General features: G+C 37.8%; 1 protein-coding gene across 3 annotated transcripts in view; it reads left to right on the top strand.

Moving 5' to 3' along the window:
• Positions 1 to 17,585, top strand: part of LOC135197960 (reticulophagy regulator 3-like) — a 131,415-nt gene that overhangs the window by 4,412 nt on the left and 109,418 nt on the right. Inside the window, exons 2-3 of one of the 3 annotated variants that reach the window (XM_064225257.1) lie at positions 3,111 to 3,269; positions 7,227 to 7,298. In XM_064225257.1, the coding sequence (XP_064081327.1) occupies positions 3,111 to 3,269; positions 7,227 to 7,298 (231 nt within the window). Of the gene's footprint in view, positions 1 to 3,110; positions 3,270 to 7,226; positions 7,299 to 17,585 lie in introns of those variants that run through there. The other 2 variants (XM_064225258.1, XM_064225259.1) reach the window with 2 other exon arrangements.

Genomic DNA, 17,585 nt, shown 5'->3' on the forward strand with positions numbered 1-17,585 from the left:
GATTTGTCAACGACGTTTCATACAATTAAAGTAGAGGAGGAATACCAAAATACTGTGTTTATATTAGTCAGTGATGTAGGTAATTTAGCTATAAACGCTGAACTCATTTTTTTTCCGTGTTAACATGTTAGTGTTTTTTTTTTTTTTTTTTTTTTTTTTTGTTTTTTTGTTTTTTTTTTTTTTTTATAAAATGTTTAATTAACAATCAAAAGATAAAAATCGTAGAACTTTAGCGTTGCGTTGGTGAGAAGATGAGTGTAGTTTTTTCTTAATAAGTAAAGCATTCTTCTGCAGTTAGACTTTGCTCGTGTTGAAGATGTAATAGTTCTTCTGGCTAATTACCCTAGGAGATATCTCATAATGCATGTCTCCTTGCATGATCTCATTATATGTATAACAATGTAAGTGCTAAAATTACCTTTAAAAAAACCTTGGTATTTGAAGGTTGTCTGCGTGTGTGTGCGCGCGAGTCGTGAGCTTTTCATGAGGCCCAAGGACCATCTTGCACTTTTGGTAACATTTAAAACTTAAAAGTTTAAAACGTTAGTTTACGTGACTTCCTTTTTAAATCGTGTTGTATTTAGCATTAAGATTACTATTCGTGCATAAGGAACTTTGTCTTTAGCAGCGTTATCCCAGGGAAAGGGAAGCTGGTATTAGTGTAATAACTTTATGCGCTACACTATCTTTCTTCCCCTTTTGTCCTGTAAATTGCATGTGTTTATACATATATATATATATATATATATATATATATATATATATATATATATATAATATATATATATTGATATGTAAATATGTTTTTATGTATATACTACTATATAATGTATGAAACGCAAAGTCCATTATTCAGAATTTAATACCACTTGTAACATTGTGGCACGTTCTTGGAATAACATTCAAGCCAAACCAAATGCATTTTCTAAGTCGTTTATTTTTGAACTAAAATAATAAATGAATAAAATAACAATCTTCACATAAACTAAGGCCCCATGTGACAGAGATTTCAGATTGGTTTTATTTGTGCATGCGTGTATACGGCGTATTTTATCTTTGTAATTGATGAGTTTGGTCTTAGGGCAACTTCTACTATATTCATTGAAAGCATTAGATAAAGTCGATAAGCTCTCGTATACGTTTTGTCTGCTTTATATTATACAGCGCTTTTATAGTTGCTAGAGGATTAACCTGCAGTTCCACGCTTTTCTTCAAGTGTGTTGTATTTTAAAGGAAGTTGAGATCAAGAAATGCATTTCTAACTATTATAATTATTATTGTGTACCTGTCAGGATTTTGAGCCGTTCACAGTGTCTTATTTTATGAGACATCAGTGACATGTCATTTTGAAGTAACTGTTTAGCGTGTCATGAATAAACTGTTGTAAACTGTCTTTTGCAGGTGATTGTTACAGATAAAATTAAAATGGCTGGTAAATATTTCTTGTGCAACTGAAGCGCGATTCAAAATGAGTCAAAACTTCGGTGATGTATTGTTATGACTTAACTTTTTAGTTGCTAACCGTAGTCATTGCATTTCTTGCCCTGCCACCGTTCCTCCGATAATTCGGCGCTGGGTTCTCAGTTATCAATTTCCACGCTAATTCAATTACCTGTGTATTACTCGCTATAAGCAGCTGGATTTGCGTCAGTTAATTGTTATTTCTTGTAATAATTCAAGGTGAATTACTTTTGAATGTCTTCGTGTTATAGGATGGTGTGGATGCACTCTCGTAGTATTCAGTTTGATGACTCTCACATGATGCTACGGTATGTGCAATTGTCCTTAAAGCTGCAGGCGCACGTGGGCGGCTCAGCCCACGCGTGCTCTCGCCCCTGTAGAATAGAAGCACGCAGGGCGTGAGCTTGGGAGAATGAATGAGTCATGTACCGCTGTGCCCAATCAGTGAGTAGGGAGAAAGAAGGGGGATCTCGTCGTTGAGGTGGAGGGGAGTTTTTTCTTTCTCCTTTTTTATGTGGGTGTGGGATTAGGACATTTGCTTGCTAATGGTGATAAGAGTTGGAAATAACCGCTTTTGTTTAGTCAGTTAAGATTATCATTGTTTTAATGAAGAATTTTATGCATAGGAAGGACACGATAGCCGGTATTGTGGAAATATCAGTGCTTGATTAGTCTGTTAAGTTTAATGGTATTGTGTAAATGAAGGCATACTATGATGATACAGTAGCCAGCCATGCATACCTAATCCATCACCCTTATTGGTTTTGAAATCACATAATCAATGAAGAGGAGGTACGAATTAGCGGTGAAGGCAAGATGCAGAATTTCCGAAACAAAGAGGTCTAGCGAGTTTCTCGAGGGGAAAATGTGCGTTAGCTGAGGGGAGGCTCAGAAATGTCCTCCCCTTTATTGATCTCTTACGGTAGGCGTCTTTCCATCCTCCTCCACTTCTCCTCCTCCTCCTCCTCAGGCTACAACCTCCCCCCCCCCCCCACCCCACCTGGCGTTAGTATCTATTAAGCACTTCATTGTTGTGTGAATTTCCCCTTCGAATCACATCATGGTCCATCGGCAGCGTTGATTATCGTGGCCGTTCAAATCGTCAAGTGATGCTTGTCGGTTTGAGGTCTTTTCATCTTTCTACATAATTAGAGAGCCGTTGGACGGCGTCTGTTGTCAGGGTGTTACTGTTGGCGGTTTGCGTGTTGCGTACATAACAGATCAGTAACTGGATGCAAATGATATGGTAGTCGTTTAATAGCAACAGGTTCATGATATGGAAATGTGACAGTTGAAGTAAGCAAGCTGCTGAATCTTCTTATCTGATGTACTGGAATTGTTATATTCAGTTTAAGTTTCACGTTGATGATTTATTTGATGACCTGATCATTATGTTTTACTGTTATACAACTTAAATGGTTTTCTTTTATTTTCCAGACTCCTTGCATCTTATTTACGTAGCAATAGCATACTTATGAAAGGAAACATGTCATATTTTCGTTATATATGTGGTCTCAAATACTAACATCATATTCTCAAATTAGGATTATTGAAATAGATGTCATTTTCCTTTCATTTGCATGGCCCCGTGTACCGAATTCCTGCAGTCACATAGACCGAAGTGATCATCATTTCCTTCTCATTTTCAGGTTACTGGTCTGGAGCGAACTCCGCATCATTTTCGTCATGGCCGTGACAGCGCTGCTCGTGTTCCTCCACCAGCAGTGGGTGCATTCTATTTGGCCCGAGATACGCGTCCCAAGGCCAGAACCCGACGATAGCGAGGAGTGGACGCCCGTGCATCCCAGGTACGTCACGGGAAGGAAGGATGTTGGAGGCGTCGTTTCTTGTGGGTGTGGGTCGTTGTTTGTATGCGTGGCTGCGGAAGAGAGGCTTGAGTTCTGATGGAGAATTAATGTAGTTTCTATGCTCTTTATTTATTTATTTATTTATATTTATTACGAGATGATAAAAATGGCTTTTTTTTAGGTCTTTTGATCATTGATAAATATTGCTTTCTTGCGGGCTGGTGTCTTGTTCTTGTTATTAATTTTTTTATGTTTATTGTTGGTCTTGGTGTCTTTAGAATGTTGAGTGGGAATTTGAAGTTAAGGATTTATATAATTTGATTTCAAGTTTATTAGGAATGATTTTATGAAATTCACTGTCTATACTTTTACAGTTTAGGTATGGATGTATTTATTTAATTTTGAGTAGCAGTTGAGTTCTGGCAATTTTTCTGTCCATTTTTCATATTGCCTCGTTAATACCAAATATCAGAAGGTAGCTATAACATGTGCAAGGTAGTTTCATGGGAATTTCTTCAGTAGGTGACGAAAGTCTCACACTGAACGCTTTTAGATCAGGAAGCTTAGAACATATAAGAAGGGTGGCCGGAAGTTGAAGATTTCGGAAGTTCTGGGGAAATCTGTTGTCTGCTGGGGGTAACGTGAGTGAGTGTGACATTGAAGTCAGTCGACCACGAAAAGGGCGATCTCAGTCATTATTATTATTACTATTATTAGTATTAGTATTCAGGAGATATGAACCCTATTCATATGGAACAGGCCTGCAGGGCCCATTGACTTGAAATGCAAGCTTCGTAAGAATATGGTGTTCATTTGAAAGAAATTACAGAAAGAAGAGATCAGATAATAGGAAAAAAAGATAAATTAACAAATAAATAGATGAAAATCGCAAACAATTATGAAAAGTACAAGGATGATTGTTTTAGGGTGGTAATGTATTTCTTCTCCGCTTGAACTTTTGATTTTGATCACTGAAAAATGATTACAATGAAGCCGACGAGTTTCTGGTCTTTTAAAAAAGTTCTTATCGAATTTCTGGTCTTTTAAAAAACACCAAAACCATAATTTTAAAATAAGGGTTGAAATTTCATCATTGGCAGGTAGTCAAACTGGATTTTGATTTAGTGATTAATATTAATAAAGCTTTAAGTAAAAGACCCAGTAAGACCCCTCCCATAATTACGTTCTAGCTTGCATCGCTTTTAGCGAAGATGCAACGCATTACTACCCTGATACTATTCTTGCATTTGAATTCATTTTATCTATTTATTCACATATTAATATATTTTTTGTAATTAGTGAGATCTCATTCTGCATTTCCCTTTACCTCTTCTTCGTAATGAACATCATATTCTTTGGAAGTTTGAATTTCAGCCAGTGGTCCCTGTTGGGCTTGTTCCATATGGATAGGTTTCATCTGATTTAATAATAATAATGATAATAAGGAAATAAGTGAATTTCCCATACAGCCTTGATTATTTGAATTGCACCCCGCAGTTCAGCTTAGAGGAATTTTATAATATTTGCGTCAATAACTCTTATTAGGGAGTATGATTTGATGAAAATCATTAACTGTCCGTAGGTGATTGCGGTTGCATTGACAGCCAATTAAAATGCGTCTGATATATAATTTTGGAGTGCTGGCCTTTTCGAGGTTTTGCTCAAGATTTGCGCTAGTACTCCAGTTCCGAGGTCGTTGTAGTCTTCGTAATTTTATTCAATTGATTTAATTATAAATTTTTATAATAACAAGATGGTTTTCATATTTTCTTTGGTAATAGCAATCTATATTGGGGATATTATTATTATTATTATTATTATTAATTATGGAAGGGATTAACCACATCACTGACTCTGAATTTGCTTTGAATTGAGAGCTGGTGATAATTCGAGTAGGATAAAATTGAAACTAGACCTCTAGAGCGGAAAAGGCCAAAGAGAACTAATAACAAGCAAAAATCAGAAACCGTTGTAGTTCGTCGCCGAGTTGAGCCCTCAAGATAACATTGAGGTCCGTTCACAGTGTGTCGTGCAGGGAACTTCAGACAGACAAATTTAAGAGGTGAAAACTGTGGAGGAGACATCGATTGACTGACTTTGCCAGTGTATTGGTATTACAACGAGGGATATCGGACAGACAAAATTAAATTAGCATAAGAATAATCCAATCCTGGGCTTGCTAGGTACTGTATATTTGACCAATATATCATAAATAATTATATTAATGGGGAATGTAGGCATTGCAGAAGAGGATAACAGGGGTATAGAATTAATTTATGGCAGACAGAAGTGTAAAATTTTTTGTCAGTGTAATCTTTGATTAGCCATTTACTCATATGTTGTAGTGGACTTCAGCCATTGGAACTTTGTTTCTTTGGCCAGTTTGGGGTCTTGATGTGGCGTGGTGGTCTAGTTTGAATGCAAGGACATTCCTCTTCTCCATGCCAAAGTGGTTTTAGGTTCAGGCTCGTTTGTTTCTTTGCCGATTTTATATGATTTTGAATACTTGAGTGACTTGATTTTATCTTGAGCCCAACCCAGTACATGACCGTAGAATGAAATGGTGTATTGTTGCATGTAATTTTTAATCGAGATTAGGTTCTACAGTGGCCACTTATGTCACATTGTTCTGTCTAGCCGCCAAGTTTGTTTATTTTTATTTTATTTTTTTTTTTTTTATAATTGCCCCTTTATATAATTAGTTGGGACACCACGTGGCGTAAGCTTTTCAGCAAGAACACGTGGTGAAATTGTACTCTACATAAAACCGCATCCTTCCTTGCTACCAGAGGAGCTCAGAATAGAGACTATTTTTGAGATTCATACTACCTCTGCCAGATTCATGAGTTTTTTTCCTTCTTTTTTTCCCCCACAAGTTTGCAGTGTAGTTGGCCATTATGACTTTCCCTTCTTGTGTGCTTGAGATTTTGCAAGGATTGAGGAAGATTGGATCTGGCAATGTTTGTCACTGTTCCACGCCGTTGGTGGAATTCGTAACCTGATGTACTTGCTTAAAGGAAGAGGCACTATTATATTAACGGATCCTGGGTATTCCTAGGATAGTCAAGGGGCTTATTACGGTTTGTATGACTTTTTTTTATTTATGTATGGAAACAGTATAATGTATATTATATGTCGTTTCAGTTGTAACTGTTGTTTTAACTGTAAAAATAGTTTTTGCTGGGGAAGATTAAAGGTATTTATGATCTCGTTTGAAGCTTTGTTGCTTTGTGACGAATTCAGTCAGCACGAGCCATGATATGTTTGTTTGGTGAATAAGAGTTAGGATAAATAAGATACATAAGGTGTGAATACTTTCATTTGAAAAAAAAAATATTCTTCTTGTTTTTCTAAGTTGTTTATTTAGTGTGTCTGGGGGAAATTCTGGCCATCTGTGTTCTCTTCACAGTGCTATGATTTATGATTGTCGACATTGCGTGACAAGCCTTGTGGCGTTGTGGTTTTTATGCAGAGTGAGAGAAAGAGAAGTGTCTTGTGTTTTGTAATCGTTGTTTATACCTCATGGTAGTGTAGCATCCTCTATTTTCAGTAGTTGAAATTGGTGCTGTTGAAATATTGTAAGACCTGACTTCAGTTGATACTTTTACTTATTTACATTAATCGACATAGATTAAATTGGTGCTTTTGGAGTATTATAAACCTGACTTCAGCTAATGCAAATACTTTTACAAGTGCGCGTTGACAATAATAAACTCGCCATCAAAATTGCAGTAGGTAATTTTGTATTGTTTACATGATGAATTTCTTAAATGACCGATACATTTACAGTAGAAAGTTCTAGTTTGTTTGTTCACGACTCATGTATTGTATTTTCTGATTAAGGACCCAGATTCTAAATTTGTTTCCCCCCTCCCTCCCCCCCCTTTGCATTCGTTGCTTGTGTGGCGGTGGTGGCGGCCTGACTGCTTCTTCTATTGCCTGTGGCATGAAAATAAGGGAGAGCCGTCCTCAGCCTGACACAGCTGCTTCTGCTGCGGGAGGAGTGGTGGAGGGACGTGAATTCACCCAGTAAGGGATCATCAGGTTCTTTCTTTAGATTGTTAAGCTCCCTTTTAGTTCTCCCCCCGTCCCGCCCCCCCGTCCCCACAAGTCCACTAGTATAAAGCCATTTGTATCTGTTTTCTTGAACCATTTTGTAGCTATATGCTTTGATGCCCACAACATATTTTATTATTTTGTATTTTTTCATATTAATTACATTACCCGCCTTTTGTGTATCTTTTTTTAGATATGAATGAGAGCAAAATTAGTCCCTCCCTCCCCCTCCCCCCCAAACCCTCCCCCCCCCCCCCCCCCCCCCCGTCCCCCCCAAATTAAAAAGACCTCTAGTGTGTGGCCCGTTAGAAGAACTGTTCAAAGGAGATGCGTGGGAGTCATGTTTAGGAATGGTACTGTCTGCCGAGCATGTGGCGTGAAAGTGATATATATATATATATATATATATATATATATATATATATATATATATATATATATATATATATATATATATATATATATAAACCCAATGAATCTGGTGTGATACGTAAAGCAATTAAGAAAGACCCCAGTGACATTCTTGTTTGTGTCACTATCTTCAGCCAGATAACATTCAAGAAGGGCACTTTCGGAATCGTAGAAATGGCAATTGAAAAATGCCATGATACGCATTGCAACTAAGGAAAGACCCCCCACGGACGTTTTTTTGTTTACCTAATTGTCATTCTCTTCCGCTTAATGAGATTAAAGACACTTTCGAAATCATAGAAAATTTTATCAAGTGAGAAAGTCTTCAGCCATATTGTATTTAAGAAACTCTTCCCGACCTTAAAAATATCCAGTGAAGAATGGCAACAATCCCCATTGCTTCGGTACCTAATGAAAAACCCATTGGAATAGGTCTTAGCCGATGAGAGGGATCTCTCGAGTCGACCAATCAGGTTGCCGGAGCTGGAGGCGCGGCTTGTGGGTCGGGTTGATATCCTTGATTCATTCTGCGTTATGTGGCCAAGGTCGGCATAGCATCCTCTTATCTAACAACTCTCCGGATGTCAAGGTGTATATATATATATATATATATATATATATATATATATATATATATATATATATATATATATACATTACAGTTCCTTCCTAACTTCCTTTCCTTCTCTTCATGTTTATGAGTTTGTCATCCCGACTTTTGGCGGGTTTTGTGTTGGCGTTCAGTTTTGCGCGGGAATGGTTTACTAGACTTTATATGTATATATTTTAGTGTGGCTATGAACGAGGCTGTTGCGTTAGCGTTCGCTTATTGTTTATATCCTTTTTTTTTAGCGTGTAGTGCGTAGAGAAGGGTCTCCTGCTGTGTGTAACATTCTTTAGTTTTGTGCGTAGTAGGTCGTGTGTTTTACTGAAAAACAGATGCTATTCGAGGCTATGGACTCGTCGTATGTGTATTGTTACTGACGATATTAATTTTCTAAGAAACAGTTAATTTAACAAAAAAGTTGGTTGTATGTTTAATATTTAGCCAGAAATTGTCATGAAATGTTTGTTACAGATTAATTGAAAATCGCAAACATGTTTTATAAAGAGAAGTATGGGATGAGTTGCGTAGATTGATTCCAATATTCATACCGTTTCAGTGAATAAGCTTGGGTTTGTTTCCTGCATGAAAATACGGAAGGCCAAACCTCCTACTATATGTTTCAGCGCCATCTGTGGCACACCTAAATGAACGTGACTGGAAAGAAAACGACATAGTAAAATTGGCGCCACGTTTTGTGTGTTTGTGTGTGTGTGTGTGTATCTATTGCGTAGTGTCTGTAGTGGCGGGAGTAAACGCCCCCTTCAGTCCCTTTGGCTGCTCCCTCCCTACTTGCGTTTGTGTGGAGCTTCCTCCGTGGGTCTCTCAATTTGGTCAAGGTCGCCCGGAGGCCCCCCCCCCCCTTCCTCCCTCCCTGTCTCCCTCCCTACCCCTCCGTCGCCTACTGTCCGGCCTGTTTCTCTGTGGGATTCTGGTGTTTCATTTCAGCTCGTCTCTGCTCTTGGTAATGCGATCTTGTTTTGTCCTACTATTTTATTTGTTGATTTATTTCCTCTTGCTTTCCACCAGTCCTTTACAAGCACGATCTTATTTTGTGCTACCATTTATTTATTGATTTTATTATAATATATATAATATATATATAGTATATATATATATATATATATATATATTTCCTCTACTTCCATACAATCCTTTACAAGCACTATGTTATTTTCACCCTACCATTTATTTACTTATTATTCATCTATTCAGTTTCTCCGCCCTCCTCTTATTTACCCTACCATTTATTTATTCGTTTATTTACTTCCTGTGCCTGCCATCAATCCTTCGCAAGAGCCTTTTCCCGTTGCCGATCTCCCAATTAGTCCCGAATCGGAAGGATTGCGAGCAGTGTTCTATCCGTGAATGGGAAGTAAAAGTGTTGATCCACTTCCCCCCCTTGACGATTTCGGAAAGCTTTGGCCTTTGTTCATCTCTATGGGTTCGAGGAAGGTTACGTAAGCTTTGAAGGGACGGGCGGGTGCAATCCAGATGCGTTTTGGTTATGCCCTCTTCCACATTCTTCTTCCGTTTATTTTGTACGGGCTTATCGTTAGTGTGGTTTTGTATTATGATTTAGACAAGGCATCGAAGTGCTCATCCAAGATTTCTGGTTTGCCTAATTTACTGACATTCTCTCTCTCTCTCTCTCTCTCTCTCTCTCTCTCTCTCTCTCTCTCCTCTCTCTCTTCTCTCTCTCTCGTAGGGGGGTTGTTGGTTTAGTGCCGTCAGTGCGCCTCATGCTGTGCATTGTAGGTACTACTGAAGGTTCTTTGCAACGTCCCTCTGGTCCCTAGCTGCAGCCACTTTCATTCCTTTTACTGTACCTCCGGTCATATTCCCTTCCTTCTATCTGACTTTCCACGCTCACTAACAATTGTATTTATTTTGCAATTGCGAGGTATGCCTCCCTGTTACACCTTTGAAGCCATCTTACCGTCAGTGTCCCGCGACGCTGAATGACTTCATAGGTCCCACCGCTTGTCCTTCGACCTAAATTCTCTCTCTCTCTCTCTCTCTCTCTCTCTCTCTCTCTCTCTCTCTCTCTCTCTCTCTGGTAAGCTTTTGTGTCTGTACAAACATTAGCGTTTCGGTGAATGAACATTGTTTTCTGTCTCATGCCTTGCGTGATGATATACGTATCCTGCACCCCCCTCCTCCCCCCCCCCAGCTTCCCTCCAACCACGTTCTCATTGAATGATCCGCGCATGCGTTTTTTGTTGCCTTTGCTTGTTCCTGTGTTAGCAGCACGCGTTTCCGCTGATTCTGTAATACCCCTTTTTGGTCACCGCACTTCCCTCTTTCAGCTTCAGTCTATGCCATTCGCTCCCAGCTTCCGTTTTCCTCGGAAGTCCTGTAGTCCTCTTGATTTCAAGAGGCGAATCACGTCATTTTCCCTCCTTTGTGTGTTTCCTTATTAATTGTTTCCTATTTACATCCACCTGATTCAGCTAATCATTCGCTTTCGTTCTTATTCATTTTTTCTCGTTTTTCATATGATAAAGCATCATCCTCTCTTTTCTTATCAGTTTTGTTTTTCCCATTTTAGTTTTGTTTGCCAAAACTAATCTTTCCCTTATTTCCTTATGAATTTTCTTTTAATTTTCATTTGATAAAAGTAATCCTTCTCCTTTGTTCTTATTAACGTTTTTCTTCTTTGTATTTACTTCTGACAAAACTAACCTTTTCCTCCTGACAAAACTAACCTTATCTCCTGACAAAACTAACCTTTTCCTCATTTTCTTATGAATTTTTCGTGTTATTTTCACTTGATAAAAGTAATCCTTCTCCTTTGTTCTCATTAATGTTTTTTTCTTTGTATTGTCATTTGATAAAACTAATCTTTCCCTTTCTGAAGTTCCTAGGGCATTAACTCTCCCGCTCCATTTGCGGCCTCTGATAAAATGGCTGCAAGGTTTACAGCCTTTGTTTATCTCTTTTGTTTACATTGCCGTCATTCAAGTCGAAAGAGAGGCGGAGGGGGCATGACGGTTCGGAAGCCTTATGTAGTACGCGTTCTCCGTCAGATGCAATATGATCTCCCCATCCTCACAACTGATACATCACCTCCTGCGAGGTGGAAGATATTTGCTAGGAAATTTTGGTATATATACATTGTCTTCCTCTCTTTATTTTTAACCTGATTTTGATTTTTTATTTTTAACCCGATTTTGTGGTAAACTCCTACAAATTTTTATGAAGTAGCGAGTGTAGCTGTCATTATTGTTAGTGTCTCTCTCTCTCTCTCTCTCTCTCTCTCTCTCTCTCTCTCTCTCTCTCTCTCTCTCTCTAGGTTAACCCGATTTTGTGGTAAACTCCTACAAATTTTTATGAAGTAGCGAGTGTAGCTGTCATTATTGTTAGTGTCTCTCTCTCTCTCTCTCTCTCTCTCTCTCTCTCTAGGTTAAAAGGACAAGAAAAGAGAAAGCAAAATTCTGAGTCTAAACGTCTGGTATTGATCCGAGGAAAGAGGTCTCTTTTTTTTTTTTTTTGGAGGCGGGGAGGGGGCATGAACTTAATGGGTTCCTTTTGACTTTGCATATAAGCAGTTTCGCCGAGGACTTTAATGGGAGGGTCCAGAAAAAAAAAAAAAACTAGAGAAAAGGCTGACTCTTTCTGATGTATTATTGGAGGGCAGAGACTATTTCAGTCTTCGTGTACCTATGTTAAGCGAGACATTGTCCCTTTTTTTATTGGGAATTTATGAAGCCTTGTTAAGAACGTATTAAATGACCTGGTTACGAATTTATGAAATGACAGTGTTATTATTATTATTATTATTATTATTATTATTATTATTATTATTATTATTATTATTATTATTATTATTATTCAGAGCCCTACTCACATGGAACAATCCCACAGGGGCCAATGACTTGAAATTCAAGCTTCCAAGGAATATTGTGTTCATTTGAAAGAAGTAGCAGAAGGTAATAGGAAAAGCAGAAAGAAGAGATCGGATATAAAAAAAGGAAGAAATGAATGAACAAATTCTTCAGTAAATAGATAGAAATGTCAGGAAATGATCGAAATACAAAGAGAATTGATGTAGGGTAGAAATGCGTTGCATCTTCGCTTGAACTTCTGAAGTTGCAATTGCACAACATCTTCAGGGAGACTCTCCACAGACGTCTTGTGGTGCGAGGAATAAAAGACCTCAGGAATCGAGGGTCGTGTGATTCGTACCCATAGTATTTGATGGTTTGCGTAAACAGAGGCAGTCGGCTGCAGATCTAGCTTGTTATTTCATTGTGGCAGCTAACAACGTTGATAAACTTGTAAACGCTTGACGATAAGCTCTTTTGTCAGATGTCACCAGTAATGTTATTTAGGTAACATTATTCATTATTAAGTAAAAGCAATGAGGAGTTGCCACGTCTTTTTAGCTTCAGGTAACGGCGAGGCATAAAAACTTTTATAACGCAAAGGTTTAAATATTTATCGAATATGCGCATTTAACCATAAGAATAACCTATAGAAGCTGGGTAGCTTAAAAAGAGCCAGCTGTACTTAATGCAATATATATATTATATATATATATATATATATCTATATATATATATGTATATATGTGTGTGTGTGTGTGTGTGTGTGTGTGTGTGTTTTCTTGTCTTAAGTAAAAGCGTTCTCTCTCTCTCTCTCTCTCTCCTCTCTCTCTCTCTCTCTCTCACATACGTCGTAATGTTTACGAAACAGACGGGGGAAACTATATTAGTCCAAGGTCCTTTAAATAAGAAAGGACCTCGTATTAACCTTTTTGTAATGGTCAATTCTCGACTTTTTCCCAGTGTGTTGTGATGACGTCACTAAGATCGCACCGACGTCAACATTATGACGTCAGAGATCACGAAGGAAAGGCCAGGGAATTGATTGCTCTTATTTTAGACAGTGGTGAGGTTTACTGTGACAGAGAGTAACCGATAAATAATTGGTGTGAACGTCAATCATTTTTTAAATCGAAAAGTTAAATCTTTACCTTTTCGTAATATATTTCTCTTTACTGTGACAGAGAGTAACCGATATATAATTGGTGTGAACGTCAATCATTTTTTAAATCGAAAAGTTAAATCTTTACCTTTTCGTAATATATTTCTCTCTCTCTCTCTCTCTCTCTCTCTCTCTCTCTCTCTCTCTCTCTCTCTCTCTCTCTGTTCGATATCTGACCTGACAACGTCTTGTCAGCGATCGCTGGAGCTGAAAATATCTAGTTCGTGAAAGAGGATATTGAATTTTTTACGTCATGCCGAATTTTTCCCTTCATGATGAATGTTTTTTTTTTCTAGTTGAATTTTTTATCATTATACAGAATTTTTCCCACCAAGTTTAATATTTTCTGTTTTTTTTTATTTTTTCCGTCATGTTGAATTTTTTTCTTTTGTCATGTTTGATTTTTTCATTAGATTGAATTTTTCATGTCATGCCGAATTTTCCTGTCTTAAGTTTTTCCCAATCCTATTTAATTATCTCCGGTATATTGAATTTTCCCGCCATATTGAATATTTTTCGCCATATTTAATTTTTTCTACCATTTTGAATTTTTCCAGCCCTATTTAATTTTTTTCCGTCATGTTGCTAGTTTCCTTGTGTTTCGGATTTATTGGATTTGATCCTGCGCTTAAAATGCGGTGATCAGAATTGTATTTATGGTATTTTTTGTATGTTTTTATCAGCTGTTTGTTCTTTATTATATACGTTCTTAGAGCATTGTAAGTAGAAACTCTCTCTCTCTCTCTCTCTCTCTCTCTCTCTCTCTCTCTCTCTCTCTCTCTCTCTCTCTCTCTCTCTCTCTCTCTCTCTCTCTCTCTCTCTCTCATTGTAAATTTTGCCAACATACCAATGGAAAAAGAAACGTTTCCCTTGAGATTCTCTGTATTTCAATCCATTCTTTGTACCTCAATCTCAGCACTACGTGTTCTGTACCCGTCTATACTGTATTTCAGTATATGATCTCCCCATAAGGGGGTGGTGCCGTCAGTGTACCTCAAACGGTGCACCGTAGGCAGTAATTAAGGTTCTTTGCTGTGCCTTAGAACCCAGCTGCAACCCTTTTCGTTTCTATTACTGCACCTTCTTTCATATTCTCTTCTTTCAACTTACTTTCCAGCTACTCCTTAAAATTTATTCATAGTGCTAGGTTTTCCTCTTATTACACCTTTCAAGGCTTTAACTGTCAATTTCTGTTTCAGTGCTGAATGGCCTTATAGGTCCCAGTGCTTGACCTTTGGCCTAAATTCTGTATTCATTCAATCAGTCAGTCACTATATGTTCTGTACACCAATTTACACTAATCAGTCCATGCTATGTACCTCATCGTATAATGTGTTTCGATCTACTATTGTCTCTACCCCTGTCTACAATGTACTTTAATTCATCTCTGTACCCCAATCTACTGTATTTCAACACGTGCTCTGTACTTCAATCGAGACTGTATTTCAGTTCGCGCTCTGTAATCCAATGTACACCATATCAGTCCAGCTCGTCACCCATTAGTTAGAACGAATATTGAAAACGAGGTAGACAGAGCGATTAGATATTTTACCGATAACACTGATCATTTCAACGCCCCCGAAATGCATGGCACAATCCTAACTCGTTCTGGCACTTAGTGCATTTCCTACAGTCAGATCTGACATTAATGCTATCAATAACTGTAAAAGCTGATGCCCGAATATCTACATGGGGAGGACGTGATGTGGAAATCCTTCAAGTCTCTCTCTCTCTCTCTCTCTCTCTCTCTCTCTCTCTCTCTCTCTCTCTCTCTCTCTCTCTCTCTCTCTCTCTCTCTGCTAGGACAGGATGTTTAATGAAAGACACTACTTAAAGTGTGAATTTCCCGATCTACACCAGATTAAACTTGAAATAAGCAGCTTAGAAGATAAACTCGAACGTGATCACTTTTTCGTTATCGAATTGATGGAATGTGAGATGCTTGCTGTGTACATACGTGACTGTGGGAGACGTTACATTTCATTTCCCGTATTTCAGTGTATAGTGTTTGTGATGTTGGCTGTGTATTTATTTTTTTAATCTCTCTAGTCGGCATTTTTTCTTTGTTTCAGTTCGTCTGTTTCATTTTCAGACTGTTGGTCTTCTTTTCATTGCCTCACTTTTTTTTTCTTTTTGCCTGCCTTAGCTTCGTAGTCTATATTTTGTCTTTTATCTTTCTGAAAACTGATCATATCTTTCTGTATTGCCAAATTATATTCTGCAACTTCTATCGAGTGAATAACATACTCTTTGGAAGCTTGAATTTTAAGTAGGCTTGTTTCGTATGAATAGGTGTTTATTTTGTAATATGATAATAATAATAATAATAACAATGTCATACAATTAATGTTGAACATATCATTAACGCTGTTTTTCTCCCAAACTGGTACTTTAACCATACCCGCGCAGCCATCTCCATTGTTTGGACCTGGGGACCTGTGTTATTGTCGAAATTCTTTTTCATGCTCTCGGAATTGAACAGAAAGTTTCATAACCTGGAAGGTCAGCGGTCGTGTAGTTACGTATTCTTTGCTCACGAAGTCTCTTTGGTGAATTCGAGTCTTATTGTGCCTGTTTGTCAGCGATCTCTCGTGAAATGGCAACGAGTCCGGTGAATTCAGTGGCTGTTTTAAGAAAACCTCTTTGCTTTTCATTCTAATGGCTAGTTTATACGGACGTTCATTAATCTTGAGTGGAAAACCAGCCGATGAGAATGGAAGTAGGATTTTGCCGTAATTGAATTAATACGTAAAAGGAAATATATCACAGAACATGAAGTTTTACGTAAAATTTTAGCTTAGGAATGTTGAGGAAAAAAGAAAAAAAAATCCATCATTTTAAGAGGCCTATAGTAATTGGAAATACAGCTTGTTTCGGAGTGCTTTGAATACACTTTAATTATTATTATGGTGTTTATATGCTGATTTGAGTTTGGGATAATCAAATTCTCTCAGATCTTTTATTGTTGTCAAAGGGTGGAAGAAAAATACAGGGATAAAGAACCTTCAGGGTATGAATGTCAAGACTGTATTTTTCAGGCATCTTCAGTGGTTTTTTGTAAGATGTTGAATTTTCCAGCTCGGTTAAAAAGCCTCAAATTTCGAGGTCCTATGAATATGGCTTTACAGTGACAACTACAGTACATCTCTCTCTCTCCCTCCCAAGTACTTTCCATATTGTCGTGACCCCTGTCCACCTCGTCGGCACCTCCCCTGCCTGGAGGTCATTGCCGTGATGAGATTGACCCTCTGTTTATTAGATACAGGTCTCGTCCCCTCTGGATACACGTAGAGGGTATTGAACTCTTTCCAATGGTGCGGGTTGATTTTTGCTATTGATTTTAAGAGAGTTGGTGATCCAGTCGGGAGAGTTGGCATGTGTGTTGCTTTTCATATACCATTAGAATAAACTACTTTAGCATTGCTTGAATTTGTTTTTGGTCGTCGAATACGTGCTCGTGTGAATTGTACTTTCCTTTAAATGCTACTAAATATTGAAGACATTAAAAAACTCTGGTGTCCTTTTGGTAATGTAGATGCTGACTAGTTTGTTTTAAAACAATATTAATTATTTCATCCAAAACCTTCAATCTCTTATGTTGACCTAAGAAATCAGTTAGGTGCCTGGTGTTTATTCGACTGTTGGAAAATAAGGTGGAGTGAAACTTGGGAAGCAAACTCATTCTTGGTATCCACATTTCTTATACTTTCAATTCAAATGCGAAACAAACAGTTCATTTTTTCTTTACAGTCAGCTACCATATATCGCTGCTGTAAAAGAGAGCTGGCTCAACAGTCTTTTCAAGCATTCCCACCTTAGCTTCTTCCTAAAACACCAGAAATCTCTTGCCAGTGTTCTGTATACATGATCCTGCCGTATTTGCTTTACCTAGTCTTTGACTTGTCTAGTCTCTTATCTACTATCATCTATTATATTGACTTCCAAGTTTCGGTAAAAATCATCATCATCCTCATCCATTCGTAAATTCGCGAACCATTCATTACTCCATCTCCTAATATCCATGTGCAGTAGTATCATAATCTAGGTACAACTTTTTCAAGGAAACACTTTTCACGTTATTCTTATCCAACAGTTTTGCATCAACATCCAAGTTACTTTCTCTGACTTTTTGTATCACTCAATCTAAACATATACTAAGCAGCCATGGAGACACAAAACTCCCATGTCTTAGGCCCATTTTTACATCACACTTGTCACTCAACCAATTACAAATTCCAACAATGTTTGTTTCCACT

This window comes from Macrobrachium nipponense, chromosome 21, assembly GCF_015104395.2.
Source record: "Macrobrachium nipponense isolate FS-2020 chromosome 21, ASM1510439v2, whole genome shotgun sequence".
Lineage (NCBI taxonomy): Eukaryota > Metazoa > Arthropoda > Malacostraca > Decapoda > Palaemonidae > Macrobrachium > Macrobrachium nipponense.